An 18,648-nucleotide genomic window follows, 5' to 3' on the forward strand; every position below is an offset into this window, starting at 1 on the left:
GCCACAAAAGAGGCCTCACCGCCCGCGGCAACGAAATATCACCCGCCAAAATGCCCCTCATGAGAATCCGCAGCGTCGAAATAGTCTTCGAGGACGAAATGTCCGCTTGCACCGACACCGCTCTACTGGACCGCAGCATCGAACTCATAGTCTCCGATAGCGATGACTCCACCAAATGCGTCGACGATTTGGAACACGCGAACGAAGGCAACGAGGACACAGCCACGCTTAACGCGGAAGGTGACTTGTCAGATGATAATTCTGTGTCGAAAGACAATAGTGGGGAGGTGGCCGAAACGAAAACCTCGCACGCGGATGACAGCACCAAAGTCCATGACGAAAGCGCGACCATAGACGACATATCGCTAAACGTATCAGAGGTCGTCGACTCCGGTCGCTTTACGGAAGACGCGAGCTCGTCACACTTGGAAACGGTGCCAATTTTAGCTTACGAGGACGCTTTGCTCTCGCACTCCTTCGACGCTATTACAGTAGACAATGCTATGACAACGTATGAGATATCGGATGACAGCTTCAGCAAACGTTCGGCACCAGAGGCAAGACTGTATGAGTACATCGACAGCGATTCTGATAGCTCGGAGGACACGGCCGTATGCGACGCCGACGCGGCGATACAACACTTGACATCCTTCCACGACACCATGACACCCGACGAACATACCTTGTGTGACAGTTCCGACTTGCAGTATGACTCTTTTATAGATATGGGCAAATTCTGAACATTTAATTGTTCATTTTAATCTTTACGCAATAATCTATTATATTATGCTTCTATGTTTAACATGTATACGTAACTTTATGAATGTTTCCGCAAATTGTGTGATATTCGGTTAAATGATTAGGTGTGTTATGTTTCCGACCGTTTGAAGCGGATTCCTTATATTTTGGGGCTTGATTGTTTCGGTTCCGTGCCAGCTATCCCGACACCTGTATTCTTTCTTAACACGGCTTATTCACAGAGGGGGCTTGGTGGTATGCGGCTCTCGTAACCATGTCATGTCCCTTTGTGACCTGATATCCTTGTTAGCGAAATTTCTAAAACTTTTTGTAAATAATGAGATAGTTACGCTATTTTCTATAGACAATAGAACTTTAGTATGCGTTGGCATGAACTATGACATGGTTACAGAAATCCCAGGGTTGTAAGACTAGGCAATAGCTCAATTCTTTATGATGTATTATATTTTTTATAGAGTTATTTTTTATTTATTAATAATTTGTTACTAAAGATATGTGATGCAGCTTGATGCTGTTAATTATGTTAAATACTTAAAAATAGAAATATTTTGATCATTGTGTAATAATGTACTAATATTAAGCAATTGTTGTCAATATACTAAATAGTATTTAAACTTTTGAAATATTGTTGTTATAGAGGTAGAACCTTTACGAAGCTTTTATTGTGACTTGACGCATTACAATTATTAGCCTTGAGTACAAGTTAAAAGTGATTAATAACATTTTAAGCTTTAGGTAATTGTGGTACTGCACGTCTCGTTAGTCACAGTCAATTAATTGAGCACCAATGAACTTGGATAATGCGTTTCTGATTAAGAAATGAAGTAAAATATAATACATAGTTAAATTTTTAAAAATAAAATCAGTAAAATATGTACTTTCTAGTGACTGTAAAGCCAGTGTCATGATGACGAATGTTTATGATCTTTATTTACTAATTATTTGTTACGTTTATACATAATAATATGATGTTTTAGTATAACATTCCATTTTACATTCATTCGCCAAATTCGACTAAAGATACATGTCACTAGCAACGATATTAAATTAGACATATTATTCTGACGAAAAGTCTTAAAATAGACAAGTAGTGCTTGCGTGTTAAATACTAAAATATGATATTTTGTCTGTTGAATATAAGAAATGAATTTGTGGAATTATGATGTATTGGAATTGTATTATGGAGTGACTGGACGGCATAGCCATTAGTTGAGTTTTTATAATGCAATATAATACGCTTAGCACTTGACACTAACAAAATCAATGTTCACATTAAGTATTATTGTTATTATATCAATTTGATAGAATTAATGACATTATTATCACTGACTGCATGTTATTAAAGTCTCCACTAATGTCTATGTGAATTGTGTGTGGTGTAGGCCAGAAGATTTGTTGGAAAATAAAGTGATATATCAGCATTTTATGTTTATTTTTTATTTCTAACATTAAGATTTTTACCATTATCGTCATCCAGTAAATCCACTAATGGGCACAATGACCATGACTACAACCCTTGTTCAGACTTTCGGTCTATTTGATATTGATAGGCTGGTGATAAACTATCTACTACAAGTCAGTAATAGCTCACTCCATCTATAAAAAGAGAGCACTACTTTCTACTATAGAGCACAGCTTGTGGGTAAAAAATATTCAACAAAGCCCTAAAAAAGATTGATGAAAGTAGGTATTTATGTTACTTAAACATAGGGTGGAATATGTTAGACATCATCACTAAACACAAAACTTACACAGTTTCATAGATGTATGTTAATATTGACCGACATATACTTAGGTTTCAACTTCAACCTGATAATGATAGTCTTTACACACAGTATGTTTTGTTTGAAGTCTGTAGTTACCTCAACCAATAGTATAAGTTTGCGAATTTCTTATTCATTACTGTGCAATCTTAGTGTTAAATATCCGCAAAATAGTTTAATGATGGTGTTAATATGGGTACACTGGTTAGAATGTAGAAACAGTAAACACAAACAAAAATATGTTTTATCACATTTATATTTTTACAATAATTAAAAAAAAACAGTTTTCAGTTTTCACAGTTTGAATATTGTATAATAGAACTTATATAGTAATATTTAAAACCTAGTTAGCGCTTTCACAAGCATCAACCCAGTCATTATAAACATCTATAGGTTCAGACAAAACATTTGTTGTTGTTTGGAAGTCCTCTAAACACACCCGACATTGTATTCTAGCTGTATTTCTGGCACGATCCCTGAAATTAACGAAATCAAGTTTGACATATGAACAACAATCACAAGTTGTGCTAACACCAATGGCTAACACAGATGATGTTTAATTTCCAATAGTTGTACATACATTTTCACCTCACATGACTTCTCGTGATTGCAGAAGGGGCAATTGAATTGCTGATCCAAGGGTTCAATTGCTTTACGTTTTGGAGGAGGCTTTCTTTTAGATTTGCGGCGTCCCATGCTGTTCTGAAATTTCACACAGAATAAATGTGTTGTTACTCCTAAATCGTTATTGAATATGTTTAATGTGTATTTCAGTTACAAGTAAAAACTTCGGTGTACGCTAAGATTCCTTACTTTATTTAATTAATCGTGAAGGTAAATTATTTTAGAGATTCTCGTACGATCGCCGTTGTTTTTTGTTGTTGTCAAATTTGACATTTAAAAGATTGACATTGGTTTTTTTAAGAAAAATTACGGCATGGAGTTTTGTTTTATTAAAATCGAATTTGTATAATCGGGAAGTTTACCACAGCCGTCATAAAAAAGTATAATCGGAATAGACTAATCGGTAAAATAGCGACAGACAATCATTTCAATCATTCACTCACATTGAGTTGATGCAGATGAGTGAGTGAGTGAGTCAGTCAACTGTCAAACAAAATACAAACTGAGCGAGGCCGAGGAGTAGTTTTTGGAAAGAAATATTAATGTTTTCATGAATTAATTTGTTAATAGCAAGAACAATGGATTTTAATATAAGGCATCTATTTTTAATACTTTTTATTTACAAAGAAGGTAACCTGAATTTTGTCTAAAACTTCATTACCGTGTTTGATGAAGTGGTAACGCCCAAAAGCACGACTCATTACAATAATTTTTAACGTTTTTCCAGTGTCCTATGTTTCTACTGAATGTACAATACCAATTGTATTACGGAATACATGGTTCTCGTTTGAAAATGGGAGGCAAACTATTACAGATATAAATGCAAGTGATATGACTGCAAGGTTTGTATCTCTTTGTGGCGGTTTGCATTGCGTGACGGATCCCGGCTTATAAAAACTTTAAACTACATTTTTTAAAATTAATTTACAGAGGTGTATGTGTGAACATAAAGGCAGACTACCATGTGAACTATACTATGGTATTTCGTTACACAAACTGCTATTACTGTGTGAAGCTTATTGTAAGAACAGTAAATGTATTGGAGAAAATCGAGACGCCATGTGTGGGCATAGGATCAGATGAAGAGCCTACTGTTGAAAGAGTTTGCAAAGGTCTCAACCCGGACCAACAACTAATTACGTTATTTTCAGAAAACTATGTACCGGTAGGTTTGAATTCCACCTATTTATATTCTGTTTAGAGAGAAATGATGTAAAATACTACCCGTTCGTGCTAAGTTTGCTGGTCCGTGGAATGCGCGTACCCTCTCACAACCGCGAGTGGAATGCGCGTTAGTGATTAAACGCAATTAATGTGTCTTATTTTACGCAAATACTCAATTTTTATCAATATTAATATAAAAAAATATTTTTAATATACAAGTTTGCTATAGTTATTGACGATTCCCTTCGAGTGACGTCATATCGCCAGCGCCAAACTTGTCGCGAACGGATAGTACAGACTGCCATAACAAATAATCAAAACCTGCTAATCTGTTTGCAGTTTCAATATTGTTTGTTGCGGCAGTCAAATAATCATTGCATTACCTACATACTGAGTAGTGACTTAAATTTCTTGCTGCTCTTCTCTACACTAGTCCACATTATTCTCCTATAGCAGTGGTAGGACTTAAATGAGACAAAGTGCTTTTTAAGTCTTATTGGAAAAAATAATTACTTTTTACGTTTTGTGTTTCACTGTATTACTGGATTGTGAAAGAAAGAAAAAAATGTTTTATTTATGTTACAGGTCAATTGCCGTTCATCTTTAGAAGGTGTGTGGCAATTTGCATACCAAAATCGTTTTCGGTTTACTGGTGAATGCAACAATCCCGATGCTCAGATCAGGTCTTGTCAAACAGCAGGCACACAGTTCTTGATCACAAATCAGAAATTTAACATTACGTACAAGAGCTGTCCAGGGATGTCTGGTACTTTTGACGGTGTGGTGGAGTACAGTTGTTTAGGTAAATATTGGTTAAAATAATTTCTCAAAATTATGGTAGCTTATGTTTATTAAGCCATGCTGCTAACTAGTGATTTTAAAAAAATATTTAAAATTTTATTGGTTTATGGTCTTTTAGGTCATTGGTTTGTGGATAAAAATCACTTCTTCGCTGTTGCAAATACAAAAGAGTCACGTAAAGATGAAAAGTACCGTTGCTTCCTCAAGAACAGAGATGACGATCTTTACATTGGTGCATCTATTACACCACAGTGTAATACCTTAAAGACCGTCGAAAAATCTCCTGAAAGATACAGAGTTACACCAGTCAAGGTAAATTAGGCCATAAAATGTAATTATTACTCATTCTTTAAAATCTGTATGATCAGTAAGATGAGAAGTACGAACAAAATTTTTTTATATTATCTTTCAGGCTGAAGTGGTGGAACCAGGATGTCACCTGCCCCAAAACTTCTCTGGTGAATGGATAAACACAGCTAATATTGATGCTGATGTCTTTATCAACGAAACTCATATCATTGAGACTTATTATCCTGATGAAAGTAGATACCGGAAGATTATTTATGTGTGCAGGTAATAACTTACTACATTTAATCAGTGTTTACAACTGTTCAATGTCTGTGTGATGTAGAATAAGGTTTATAAACATGTTTTAAATCAAAAACATTTTATTTCAGGGAACAGAGAGATAACAGGGTGATGATGGCGCGTCTGACTGTTGATGGATGCCAAAAAGATTATATCTGCTTTGAATTTGTCCCACAACATCATAATGTTATTAGGTAAAACATTTTGACCTTTTGAAACTTGAATGTTGTCTTTTAATAATTGAAAATGATTCTCATCAAAATATGTTTCTAATTTGACATTAATTTTGCAGATTCCGTAAAGGTCTTGCCATGATTCAAAGTGATTTCCACACTGTGTGCTCATGGGTACAGTTTCCCAACAAACAAAAATGGCGTTACGATATATTCCTCAAGAAAGACCCCTCACCGATTCGCTGTCCCGTTGCTGGAAAATTCAACTTCACACAAAAAGGAGATGTACGATTTGAGACAAGAATTCTAGGAGGAGTCACTCTCAGTCCTCGGCCAAATCTGTACTGTAAACTTAATATAAGTGACTTCTCTGTCTGTGATACTGATCAAAAAACAATTGATATTAAGGAGAACTACTGTCTGACTGTAGACTACTTGGGAAGACCAGTTGATATCTATAGTGATCCCGATTATCGCATGAAATGTATAGGTTACTGGAAGGAAAATTTGAAGTCCTACCTAATTACTTATGATGAACTAGATCCTTACTCTAAATACAGATGTTGGGTGTACCAGAGAGCGGATTTGAACAGGTAAATACACGTCATGAACATACATAATCGTTTTTTATTTGTAATAAATTTTAAATTCTATGGCTCACATATTATATTATGTTTTTCAGAGTGCTCATGTCTCAAGCTCTCGGTCCGTATTGTGACATAAACCAAGATGTGACCTCTTGGAACTACACAGAAGGTGCAGCTGTCGCCATTGAAATGGAAGAATACGAGCGTGAACGAGACCAGTGTCCCATGCACTTTGATGACGGAAGCAACCCCTGGATGACAAAGGAGAACTACATTAAGGTCTTTACTTTCGAATACTCCTTCTGGCGAAGCAACACCGCTGCAGGTCTTAGTACTGGCATCGCGATGATTCTTACTAGTGTATTAGCTTTAATACTGTAACCTAAAAATGGTTTGTTGTAGACTGATGTACAGTTAGCCGTCCAGTAAAATCCACTCAATATCAGGTGTGTTTTTTGTAGACTGATGTACAGTTAGCCGTCCAGTAAAATCCACTTAATATTAGGTGTAATTATATTCTCTACGAACTTAAATTCTTTTACGAACAGATATAAAAGATAGCAAAATAGTGACTTATTCCCGTAGACATAAAAATAGGTAGGAAAATAGGTAAAATTGATCTGATAATGTTGTGCCTTATAAATCAATGTTAGTGCTTATTATGTATGTTAATTAACTTTTAATGACAATATTTTATGTATTTTTTATTTACATGACACAATGATTTTGGGTAATATCGAGTTTGCTGAGGAAGTGAAATATACAAGCTATTTTATTTACAAAAAATACTACAGATTAATCTTAAGTTTATATGTGTTGTAAACAAATAAGTAGTGTTACTATTTTACATTATGTAGTTTGTGTGCACTGACACATTTTTGCATGAAATGTCCTTATCATCTGATTGCATCCTGGAAAAGGATATTTCAGTATTCCCTATATTCACATTAGAGACTGAGTCGGTAGCTAGAGCTTATCTACGATTATGTTTGCAAAACTTTGGACTTTCCAATGTATAGTCACAGAATAATGGTACAGTGCAATAGATGGATTCTGTCACTCTTGGATCTGTTGGTCAAGGCCAAGGAATAATATAATTGTATTGGATATTCATTCAAACATAGTGTTTGAAGTTTGTGTATTAGGTATTATTGTGTATACTTTAAAAATCTACTTTACATTTTTATTATTTCTTTTTATGTAAATTAGGTAGTCACTTTATTTTTACAATATACCTACATATTATTTTTTAATAAGCTGGCAGCTGTAAATGTTACTTCTTAGACTTTCTTACTTTTAAAACTACTTTTGTGTAGTATTTTATTTAGTTTAGATCTTTTATTGTAATCTCATTTATACTTTTTGACATTTATATTTTATGAACTACCTGGATAATATTATTATTTTGTGTGTACAATTTAGTACATATTCTAACTCCGTCCAATTTCTTTATCACATCTTTAGTGAAAATAAATAAACGTCTTGAAACTAAATTACCTACTTTTATTTGTAAATATCTATTCTATTATTTTTAAATAGGTATTTGCTACAGTGTGAGATTTAATTTCAACAATGATTTTAAATAACTTTTAGGACATTAAAGGAAAATGTAAAAAAAATGTAGTAGGTACTTACTTAAAAATTAAATATTTATTGCAAAACTTAATGTAATACAGTATCTGATACATAAATCATTTGGTCCAAGAAACCTTGGGTATATCGAAATGTTCTGTAAGACTATCCAGATGTTGATTGAACTTTTCCACTCTTTGTTTATGAGTCATTTCGGCTTTTTGCTGGATTCTCTGCTTTTGCTGAAATTAAAAGATACACAATAAGATTCGTTGTTGTAGTATAATAAACGGTAAGGGTCACTTTGATGAAAATACTTTTATATACAAATTAAAACAAAATCAATAATAAAAACATTGTTTGGTTTCCATCCTCTAGAAACAGTTGACAGAGAAGATGAATAAATTGATGATGATTATGTCCGAAGTAGATTTTCAGTTTTCTGTAGTGCCAATAATAACCAGGCAACATATTTTTAGTTTTAACTAGGCTAGGCTAATGAGCAATATTCTAAAATATGTACGATTACTAAAGAATATTGATTTATTGTCCTACTACATACCATTTTCTCTTGCATTTTCTGGAAAGCCATTTCGGCCTTAGTCTTGTGGTTTGTAACTTCTTGCTGCTGCTGCTTTATCTGTTGTTTCACTTCAGCCTCGATCATTTTTTCTGTTTCTTTACTGGACTTCTTCTTCTTTTTCTTCTTGATTCCTGAATTATCCTTGAGCTTCAGTTGGGCTCTATTTACACATGCATATTCGTCCTCTTCCACCATTTTTTTGTAGTTTGATTGATGATTTTCAAGAGCCTTCTTTACCAGGAGAGATCTTGATAATGTAAGAGATTAGTCTGTGAAAAAATTTATTTATTTCGCCACAATTCCACAAAAAATCACACGAAACGCAAGCAAATCAAATCAAAACATGAATGAATGATTGCTCGAAATGAATGAATGGATGTGGATGACGTAATTACGTCTGTCACTTTACTTTTTCCGATTTAGACTTTCTTTAACGACATGGACTAAGACTTATTAAGCCAAGTTGTATTTTTAACCGACTTCAAAAAAGGAGGAGGTTATATGTTCGACTGTATGTATTTTTTTTTCTATGTATGTTCACCGATTACTTCGTCAATTGTGGACCGATTTTCAAAATTATTTTTTTGTTCGATAGGGTACACTTCTGAGGTGGTCCCATTGTCACCAAGTCAGGATCTGATGATGGGATCCTAGGGAAATCGAGGGCAACCCTCAAATTTTATAGGCACGTATATCGTTTTTCAAACTTTTTCTTAAGTTATTCAAGTATTTGCTCCTGGAAATCATCATCTCATATTGATGAGCTGATGATAGAAGGTAAAACTCCTTAATGCTTAGGAGTTGGAGGATAATTCTTTTAATTTTATAGATAAGTATAGTTTCTAAAGTTATTCAAGTGTTTACATCAGATATTCATCATCTCATCATGATGAACTGGTCATGGTAGGTACAACTCCTTAATGCTTAGGAGTTGGAGGATAATTCTTTAAATATTATAAGTACAAATAGACCAACAGTTGTATTCTTTCATGTTTTTAAGGTGGGCTGACGGTTTAAGATCTTTTTAGGTTTCCTATATGGTAACCTGTATTTTGTAGGGAATATTATTTTACACTAGACATGAAGAATATGATCTCAATGTACTGCCTACCTTCAGTGGTAACATCAAGGTAATAATTAGTTAACTAAAAAGCAAGAAATAAGTAAAATTGCAGGCAAACTTTACATGTTTCATAATCTTGGCACCGACTCCAGAAGTATCAATCATGGTATACCTACATAAATATTAATTCGTCCTAATAAATAAGTAGGTAATTAGTAATTATTTTTCTACTTTTTAGTGTAGGTTTTTTGGAGTCGGTGTTATTTTTTTTTGTAAAATTTTTAAAATCTCGATTATGTAATTGATTCTTTCATTACATTAATTTATTTACAAAATACGAAGGAAAAAAAAGAAAACTTAAGAAAAATGTACCAAGACACCTTCCTATTTTAATACGATATTTTATTGAACACTAGCAGCCGCCGGCGACTTCCTCCTACGCGTGGACCCCCCTTGTTTTACTCCCTTAGGGGTTGAATTTCGCTCGGAAATTATTTGAATTTTTCTTGCCGTTAAAACCATCCTTGGACTCCAACGAACAAAAAAAAAAGAATTGGTAAAATTGGTCCAGGCGTTTGTTGAGTTATGCGTTTACCAACACATTTTGCGATTCATTTTTATAGATTAAAATGGAATAAACTAAAAAGCAGGTTTATGTCTATAAAAGTCAACCGTCTCGGAATATATCTCAGATTCTTCTGTTTGGTGCAGTTGATCATTTGGGCACAGATGCTAGGTAATACTAGAACGAATCAGGTCATGTCGCAGAAGACTGCAGAACAAGACCACAACAATTACGACAAAACAAAAGAGCAACTAAACGATTTTGAACTTGCAACGATTAGATTTAAGGCTCGCCATACACGGACAGCTTGAAGCAGATTAGCAGAGACTACTACAGCATTATTTTACACACATACACGAAATCGCTCGAGCAGTGATTCGATCGACTTCAGGTGGTTGGTAACACGCAAATTTAATCCTGCTGTCAAGCAGTCGCCAGGCATCTGTCTACAGACTCTAGCTGTCGACTGCTCTCGCGCGTTTACCTCCGCCCGCAGCCTGACCTGTTGACTATGACTGCAAGAGCCGTCCGTGAATGTTAACAGCTCGAGCTGTCTGTGTATGGCGGGCCTTAGTCTGTTATGGTTGAGACTGGTTGCGAAGCTCAAAAGAGTGAAGATCATATATAGATACTTTAGCTAATAACTAATCACAAGGCTGTAGAAGTGTTAGGCGATTATCACACTGTGCCGCGCTCCGCCGCGGTACGCGGGACGACAGATTTAATCATTGTTTGCAAGTACCTAGTTTGTATAGAAAACACGCGCGGCACAACACACTGACAACGCTTCTGCGCGCGGAATTTTTTATTTTCTTTATGAAATCACGCGGAACGCGGTGCAGTGTGTGTGATAATCGCTTTAATCTGTTTATGGCGGAAATTTGACAAAGTAAAGGATATCGTATTCTATTAATTGGTAGTAGGTTAGATAAGTACCATATAAATGGATATTACAATTATGATTGTCCTACTTTAATTATGTAGGCAGGTACGTATACAAATAAAATGAAAAGTAATTCTATTTTTTTGTGGCGTAAACGCTCAGTTATATTTATTTCTTATAAGTGAGCTAAATGCACATTAACTTGCGAGGGCGGCAGGTTGCCTAGCAAAATATCATAAATAAATAAGTGATTGTTCGTAACAAAAGAGCGGGAATGAATGGCGTTTCTTGGCGTTATCGGGAGCGCGCACGCGCCAAGCCCGCCGACGCGTACGGCCCCGAGATTAGTTCGATTTCGCGCCACGTGGCGCCACGTGCGCCACTACTACCCTCCAAATAAGATTAACGGATTTGCACACTACAGATTGCACACGAATGAGCAGGAAGTGTAAAGTGAAACGGTAATGAGATAGCTTTGTGGGTTGACATCGGTAATGAGATGCCGCGAAAATCTTTTGTTTTGGGCGCTACATTTTTAGACAGAGCTCTAATGTTAATGCACAAACTAGCGCAGCAAAGCGGGTTGGAAAATGGAAAAATTAAGATCCTATTGTAAATCTTTTCAAGCATCAAAATTTAAAAAAAATAAAATAGGCTTAATAATGGGTAGTTCCTTAATGCCTGCCATGACCCTGCACCACACAAGTGCAAGGCGAAGGCCGCATCGACTCGCGTGATCGACTGTAGATATGTTACGGTCAAAGTGATAAATGTGAAAATTATGAATAATCGCCGGTTATTATGAATAATTACCGCATGATTTGGTAAATGTGATTAATATGAGGTCATTTATGTGTGTATAAAACTAAATAGGCGGCTTAGGGGTGGCCCAAGGGCCACCCCCGCCGCACCTTAACCTATTTTTCACTTTAAATCAAAACATTATGTTATAGACATCATGGAAAGTAATATTATGCAAAAAACATTCCAAACTTATTATGCCAAATTATATTAATATATGATATCAAAACGTTCAAAAGTTTGGCTGTACAGGAGCATGTACACAAAATGTTGATCTCTTTTATGAAATTTGTTAGTACTAAGGTTGAATTATTAAATAATCACTGTTAAATGTGATTAATTTATCACTTTTACCGCGACTGTCGGTAATTATTCATAATAACCGGTTATTATTAATAATTTTAAATTTATCACATTAACCGTAACAGATAGATAAAGCTTATTTTTATCAGTTTGACACGTGCCTTTAAACCGCACTCCTGTGTGCTGCTGTTTGGAGATTTAGCTTAATTCTGATTACTAACCTACATAATTATTATACAGGGTAGAATTTTGAAATGCCACCTGGAGGGAAAGTACTCTTAATATTGTAGATAGAAAATTTAACTAAAAAAAAACATTCCTTTACTTTTGAAAAGAAATAGAACTGCATTCAAAGATTTCCAAAAATGCTTGCAGACCTGGGAATCGAACCAACTAAAATCTGTTAAAAATTACACCCTGTATTTTTATTGCATCGATAGTTTGGGTTATCTATAAGAATGAAATCTTTCTAACAAACTTAATAAAATGAATGGAAAACCATGAAATCTAAAATTATTTTAATTATTTACAGAAAATGTTATGCTATGGTGGTGAATTTTCGATAAAAATTCGGAAATTTTTGAATGTAGGTACTTTTTTTTTCAAAATGAAGGTATGTTTTCTTTCAGTAAAATTTTCTATTTACAGTATTAAGGATACATTCCCTTCATGTGGCATTACAAAATTCCACCCTACCTCCCAAGTAGCATTCGGGGTTCTATAGTATGTCTAGTCGTTCACATGTACTCCACAAGCTGTGGATGTGGCTATGTCAGCTGTATACGAGCTGTATAGCTTGCTATAATGCTTTTATAGAACCAGTTTGGGCACAAATTAGACAGCCTTAAGTTCACTATGGCTGTACATTAGCAGTATAATAGCATTATAATAGCAGTTTAAGTAGTAACATCGGACTTAAGGCTGACTTACGGCACTATATGGGACGCAGTGTGAACCATACAACGTACGTGAGTGTAATAAAGAGTAACAAGTGGCTAAATGCACAGCTTTCAAAGTTATAAAGTCCGACAAAAGTACTCCAATGCTACCTAAAGTTCACGTGTGTACTAAATTATTTCCACATTTTAATATTAGTTTGGTATTTGTACGTGAGTGCCAAGAGGGAAACAACTCGGGCGGATAACACTGCCCAACAAATTTCAACTTTTTAAAATTTTCCAAGAATATTATTATTATGTTTAAGTATTATGGTGTGCTAATTTCAAAAATCACACCAGAATTTGCGTAGCAGCTCTAGTTTTCGAGATTTTTCATTCTACCCGCATTGAAGGTGACGGAGCATTTTTCGTCAAATTTAAACGGGTACATTAAAAATAATCGCAATTAAAACAATGGCTACGAAGGGAAGACGTTGTTTAAACGATCCAAATAGTTTTTGTGTTATTTGTGGCTTATATACCTTCGCAAAGTATCGTAAATCGATCACGGCCTTCGTTAAATCTGCGTACTTTAACTACTTTTATCTTAACATTTCTTTGGTGTGGGAAAAACTGAAGTATTAAAAGCATAGCTGGAAAATCTGTGTAGATTTTAAAATAGTGAATTTTCGCTTAGTACAACAGGCAGGTTATACTAAGTATTCATGTTTCATATGTTTATGGGACAGCCGCGACAAAAACAAACATTGGACTCCAAGAGTGTGGCTACTAAGGGAGTCAGTAACTGCTGCTAAACAAAATGTAATAATTCGACCTTTAGTTCATCAAGACCGAACTTTATTGCCACCACTCCATATAAAACTTGGTATTGAAAGCAGTTTGTAAAAACCCTCAATAAAGATCGCAAATGTTTTGCTTATCTGTCAAAAAAAATACTGAATTGAACAATGAAAAGTTAAAAGCAGGCATCTTCGATGGACCACAGTTTAGACAACTGATAAAAGACCCAACCTTTGTGGAATCTATGAACGAACTTGAAAAGCGAACCTGAAAATGTTTCGTTTTAGTTATTCAAAATTTTCTTGGGAATCATGAATCAGATAACGATTTCCAATTAATTAATATTATGTTGTCTAATTTGAAAGACTTAGGATGTAACATGAGCATTAAACTGCATTATTTACATTCTCATTTGGATCGATTTCCTGATAACCTTGGAGATGGAAGGTGAAAGGTTTCACCAAGATATTCGCACTATGGAAAAACGTTACCAAGGCAGATGGGACATACATATGATGGCCAATTACTGCTGGAATCTTTGTCGGGATCTGATACAGGCACAGCATTCAAGAAAATCTAATAAAAGACATTTTTTTCCTCAACCACAGTTTCTGTTTTAAATAAAGTAGGTACGTAAAAAATCGTATTTTTGTAATAATTTTTAACTTGGGTATAAAATGAAAACTAGAGCTGCTAGAAAGAAACCAATGGTATTTTCGTAATCAGCACACTTCATTTTACTGAAAACAAACAAAAAGTCTCTAGAAAATTTTTCAGTGTTGACCAGTGTAATCATTTATGCAAATAATAACACGGGTTTTAAATACTTAATAATGTTAATGCCATTGGGAATGCAACTTTATCGTGAAATGTATATGTTACGGTTAATGTGATAAATTGAAAATTATTAATAATAACCGGTTATTATGAATAATTACCGACAGTCGCGGTAAAAGTGATAAATTAATCACATTTAACAGTAATTATTTAATAATTCAACCTTAGTACTAACAAATTTCATAAAAGAGAACAACATCTTGTGTACGTGCTCGTGTACAGTCAAACTTTCGAACGTTTTGATATCATATATTAATATAATTTGGCATAATGAGTTTGGAATGTTTCTTGCATAATATTACTTTTCCATGATGCCTATAACATAATGTTTTGACTTAAAGTGAAAAATAGGTTAAGGTGCGGCGGGGGTGGCCCTTGGGCCACCCCTAAGCCGCCTATTTAGTTTTATACACACATAAATGACCTCATATTAATCACATTTACCAAATCATGCGGTAATTATTCATAATAACCGGCGATTATTCATAATTTTCACATTTATCACTTTGACCGTAACATATACATATTTACAGCTAAAATATTTACGCGCCTCTGTAAAAACGCGATATTCGTTTTAAAATATTTAAAACTGGCTGAGAGGAAATCTACAATTTTCAGTTTTTGATATTGTATTGGCATTATTATTATACTACGGTAATTAATTATAACATGAAACCAAAACTCAATCGCTCTATCTGCGAATGTTGTGATAAATCTGCATTAATTTTGGAGATTTATTTGGTAAATATTTTAGGTTACCTATGTAGAACAAAATGGTGGAAATGAAATACAGCTATGTGAACTGTTATAACTCCAATTTAATGCGGTGAGCGTATATTAGGTTCACATGTGTTGTGTTAGAATGCTGTTATCTATATGAAGTTCCACATTTGTACCACTACAGCGCTAATGTCTATAAATTTATTCTAATGTGAAGTTATGTACAGCTTTAAGATGTACCTAGTTCAGGTCAATTGTGTATCTTTAATTCTTTCAAATACTGAAATTTTAGAGATCCGCAATAAAAATTATTAATGTCCGTTAAATCGCCTAGCCCAGGTACTAATAGTCAAGTATGAATACCTAAAGCATCAGACGGTAGTGTTTCCGGTTTAAATTCGTTTATTATGCCTGACAATTTATTCAAAGCGGAATGAGGAATACGATTTTCAATAGCCCATGTTCTTATTTTTTTGCGAAAGGTTAAATAATTGTCCAAATCAAAATTGTATTCACTATCACTAGAACTGCAATCATCACACTCTGATATCTGTATATTTTGAAGGGAACTTTCAGGTTCAGGCATAATATTTTCCTCTGCATCATGTACAGAACTGGCGGGTGGCTTGGGGAAAAGTGTAATAGAATATCACATTCACATTCATGTTCAGCTTAAAGCAAATAAGACTAGTACTTGTGGACAAATAAACTGCTATTGATGTTAATGGACAACACATTATAGTCCTTTTAACAGCCTACAGTGCACATGCAAACCATTGAAACGAATTAGTAAAAAAAGGTTATTTTAATTATCACAAACAAGTCCTACTACAGCTACTAGCTGTATAACAGTCTAAAACAAGTAAACATAACAGCCTTTGGCTTTATAAATGACCACGTGTGTTCTATTAAAATGCTAGCTCTATAACATCGTACAAGTAGGCCGTTAAACAGCGGTTGCCGTATCTCTACCCTTCTATAATGCTCTTAGTCAGACGGCTGACTAAAGGATAGTTGTTAGAGTATTATAACACCAACAATCGTATAAAAGTATAACTCTACACTCCTATAAGTCCCTTAGACAGGTATAGGTGTAATTAATTGCAATAATAAAGCTTATACATCACGAGTGAACTGTACTAATGCTTTAAGTAGGTACACATTGGAACTAAATGTGAACTCTTAAATGGAGTAAAATGCTACTTGGGCTACCACTTAAACTTTTGTAGTAATTCTACAATGATACCGATGATTCGTAGTCATGATCATGAGAAGGAGTTAAAAATGATCTTTGTATGTACGAAACGAGCATTGGCTCTATAACAGCAACCATAACTTTTTGAAAAATTAATAGTCCGGAACAAAAGTGAAGCTAGATACAGTGCAACTACTTCTTTAAATTCAATTAGGTACTAACTTAAGTATAAAATTAAGTAGTTACTTACTTACCTACTATTTGTTGCCCCATGGTTATGTAATTTCCAGGTTATATGCGCAATATGAGTGTTTCCGGCAATTAGGGCATTGTTCTACCGTAACGAATCAATTTAGACGTGTTAATTTTGAATACATTTTTATCATAATTTATCTTTGCGCTCTGATTATGGATTTCAAAATTATGGATATTCTGGATGGTATAGTTCCCCGGTGATATAGCACGGCGGGAATAAGTAGACCGTTGTTTTTTCGAATGGTGCAAGAAGATGAGGTGTTGGAATTGCTGTATACTCAGACAATTTCTACAATAAGGATAGGGGATTTAAAAAGACAATGGGATGACCACAAAGTTAGGGTTATGGTTAAATGCGTGCTGTTATGCAGTCTCGCTTAGTACGAGACAGGAGGACGATCGAGTACCTACCATAACGTTAAAAAGTATCTAGCAATGCAGACAGCATAATGACGTTGCAAAATAAATATTATGGTAAAAATGGTAAACGTTTATGGTAAAAACATTTTTACATCAGACACCGAAGTCCAATCGATCGGTCTCGACCTTCTGCTTAGCAAGTTGGATTGAGCATAACTTTTGAGTAGGTATCGTTTACGACTTGCCTCAAACCTCACAAGTTGCTCCCATTTCCCAGGACTCGCCTTAAATCCACACTTGACTTGTTTACAAATTAATTTTGTTGCACAATAGTCATCTCATATCGCATTAGCGAATAAATCTGGCTGAATCGGCAGCTCGGAACAAAGCTAATCGACATTAACGCGGCATTAGCGGCGCGCGCCGGCGACGCCTTGTTTGCCAAACTGCCCTAATCCCACTATTTGTAATGTAGGGTGAGTATGCCGGCTGCATGTGTGGGATAATACCGCCTTAGTTTGCGATAATGGTACATATCTAGAAATCTTGCAAACGAATCAAGCAGTCACCCGTTGTCTTGGTCACAAATGATGTAAAACAAACCTGTAAAAGAACCTACTTATTCAATTTTCAAATTGATACAAAATTGCAATCATAAAAATTAACATAAATTCTACTTTATTTTTATGTGTCTCATTCATGTAGTTAAGATAAACTGTTAGCATGAAAGGTAGTGAAAGCTAGTCCTAAAGACGATTAAAAACAAGTAGAGTGCTGGTTGTGGTCGGGATGGTGCTTACCAGAGCTTAATCCTATTTAAATATTATAGCTTTTTCCTTGATCTTACTCTTCAGTGCCATTAAGTCATTAATTAAGTACTCATTAGAGTACCAATAGTCCTATGTGACTCTACAGTCCGCTCTACATCAACATAGGCACTTTCCTGCATCAATAGCAAGTGAACTAGCTCATTACGAAACTGTTGTCACCCCACCGCATTGACTTCTGAGAGGAAATCCTTTTCCCACGGGCTTTATTCAAACATATGTAAAGCGTATGATGGATGACGCGCCGCCCTCGCGGGGCTGCCGTTTAAATCACAATCGGCGACCCTTAATCCGATTTTTTTCGCTGGTCACCCAACAGTTAGGACTTGAAATTTATAATGTAATTTATACCAAAAGAGTTGTAATGGCACACGTCGGAATGATTGCGCTTTTTATTGCGGCGCGCCCAGGGATATAGTGTTACGCGGATGTATACGGATACCAATGGGAATTCATAAAAGGATATGAAACAAATTGTGCGTGTGTAATGTTCGGAATCGTTGTTTCATCGTGACTTCAGGGAATATGGCTTTAAAACAATCGAAG

The 18,648-nt window shown here is 34.9% G+C and overlaps 4 protein-coding genes across 4 annotated transcripts; 2 read left to right on the plus strand and 2 right to left on the minus strand.

Moving 5' to 3' along the window:
• The first annotated feature begins 50 nt into the window (after positions 1-50).
• On the plus strand, positions 51-740 carry LOC135071386 (uncharacterized). The gene has a single exon (XM_063965177.1). The coding sequence runs from the start codon at positions 51-53 to the stop codon at positions 738-740; it is 690 nt and encodes a 229-aa protein (XP_063821247.1).
• Positions 741-2,760: 2,020 nt separating this feature from the next.
• LOC135071529 (transcription elongation factor 1 homolog) lies at positions 2,761-3,435 on the minus strand. The gene is made up of 3 exons (XM_063965309.1): positions 3,336-3,435; positions 3,103-3,224; positions 2,761-2,998 (listed from the first exon to the last, which is right to left on the minus strand). Exons 2-3 carry the CDS (start codon positions 3,216-3,218, stop codon positions 2,866-2,868), a joined length of 249 nt encoding a protein of 82 aa, XP_063821379.1. The 5' UTR covers positions 3,219-3,224; positions 3,336-3,435; the 3' UTR covers positions 2,761-2,865.
• Positions 3,436-3,620: 185 nt separating this feature from the next.
• LOC135071190 (uncharacterized) lies at positions 3,621-7,952 on the plus strand. The gene is made up of 9 exons (XM_063964960.1): positions 3,621-3,776; positions 3,874-3,988; positions 4,077-4,311; positions 4,896-5,112; positions 5,230-5,423; positions 5,524-5,684; positions 5,789-5,893; positions 5,992-6,465; positions 6,555-7,952. The coding sequence occupies exons 1-9, from the start codon at positions 3,725-3,727 to the stop codon at positions 6,838-6,840; spliced, it is 1,839 nt and encodes a 612-aa protein (XP_063821030.1). The 5' UTR covers positions 3,621-3,724; the 3' UTR covers positions 6,841-7,952.
• Positions 7,953-8,087: 135 nt separating this feature from the next.
• LOC135071191 (protein FAM32A) lies at positions 8,088-8,974 on the minus strand. The gene is made up of 2 exons (XM_063964961.1): positions 8,594-8,974; positions 8,088-8,273 (listed from the first exon to the last, which is right to left on the minus strand). The coding sequence occupies exons 1-2, from the start codon at positions 8,807-8,809 to the stop codon at positions 8,151-8,153; spliced, it is 339 nt and encodes a 112-aa protein (XP_063821031.1). The 5' UTR covers positions 8,810-8,974; the 3' UTR covers positions 8,088-8,150.
• Positions 8,975-18,648: the final 9,674 nt, after the last annotated feature.

Source organism: Ostrinia nubilalis, chromosome 4 (assembly GCF_963855985.1).
Source record: "Ostrinia nubilalis chromosome 4, ilOstNubi1.1, whole genome shotgun sequence".
Classification (NCBI taxonomy): domain Eukaryota; kingdom Metazoa; phylum Arthropoda; class Insecta; order Lepidoptera; family Crambidae; genus Ostrinia; species Ostrinia nubilalis.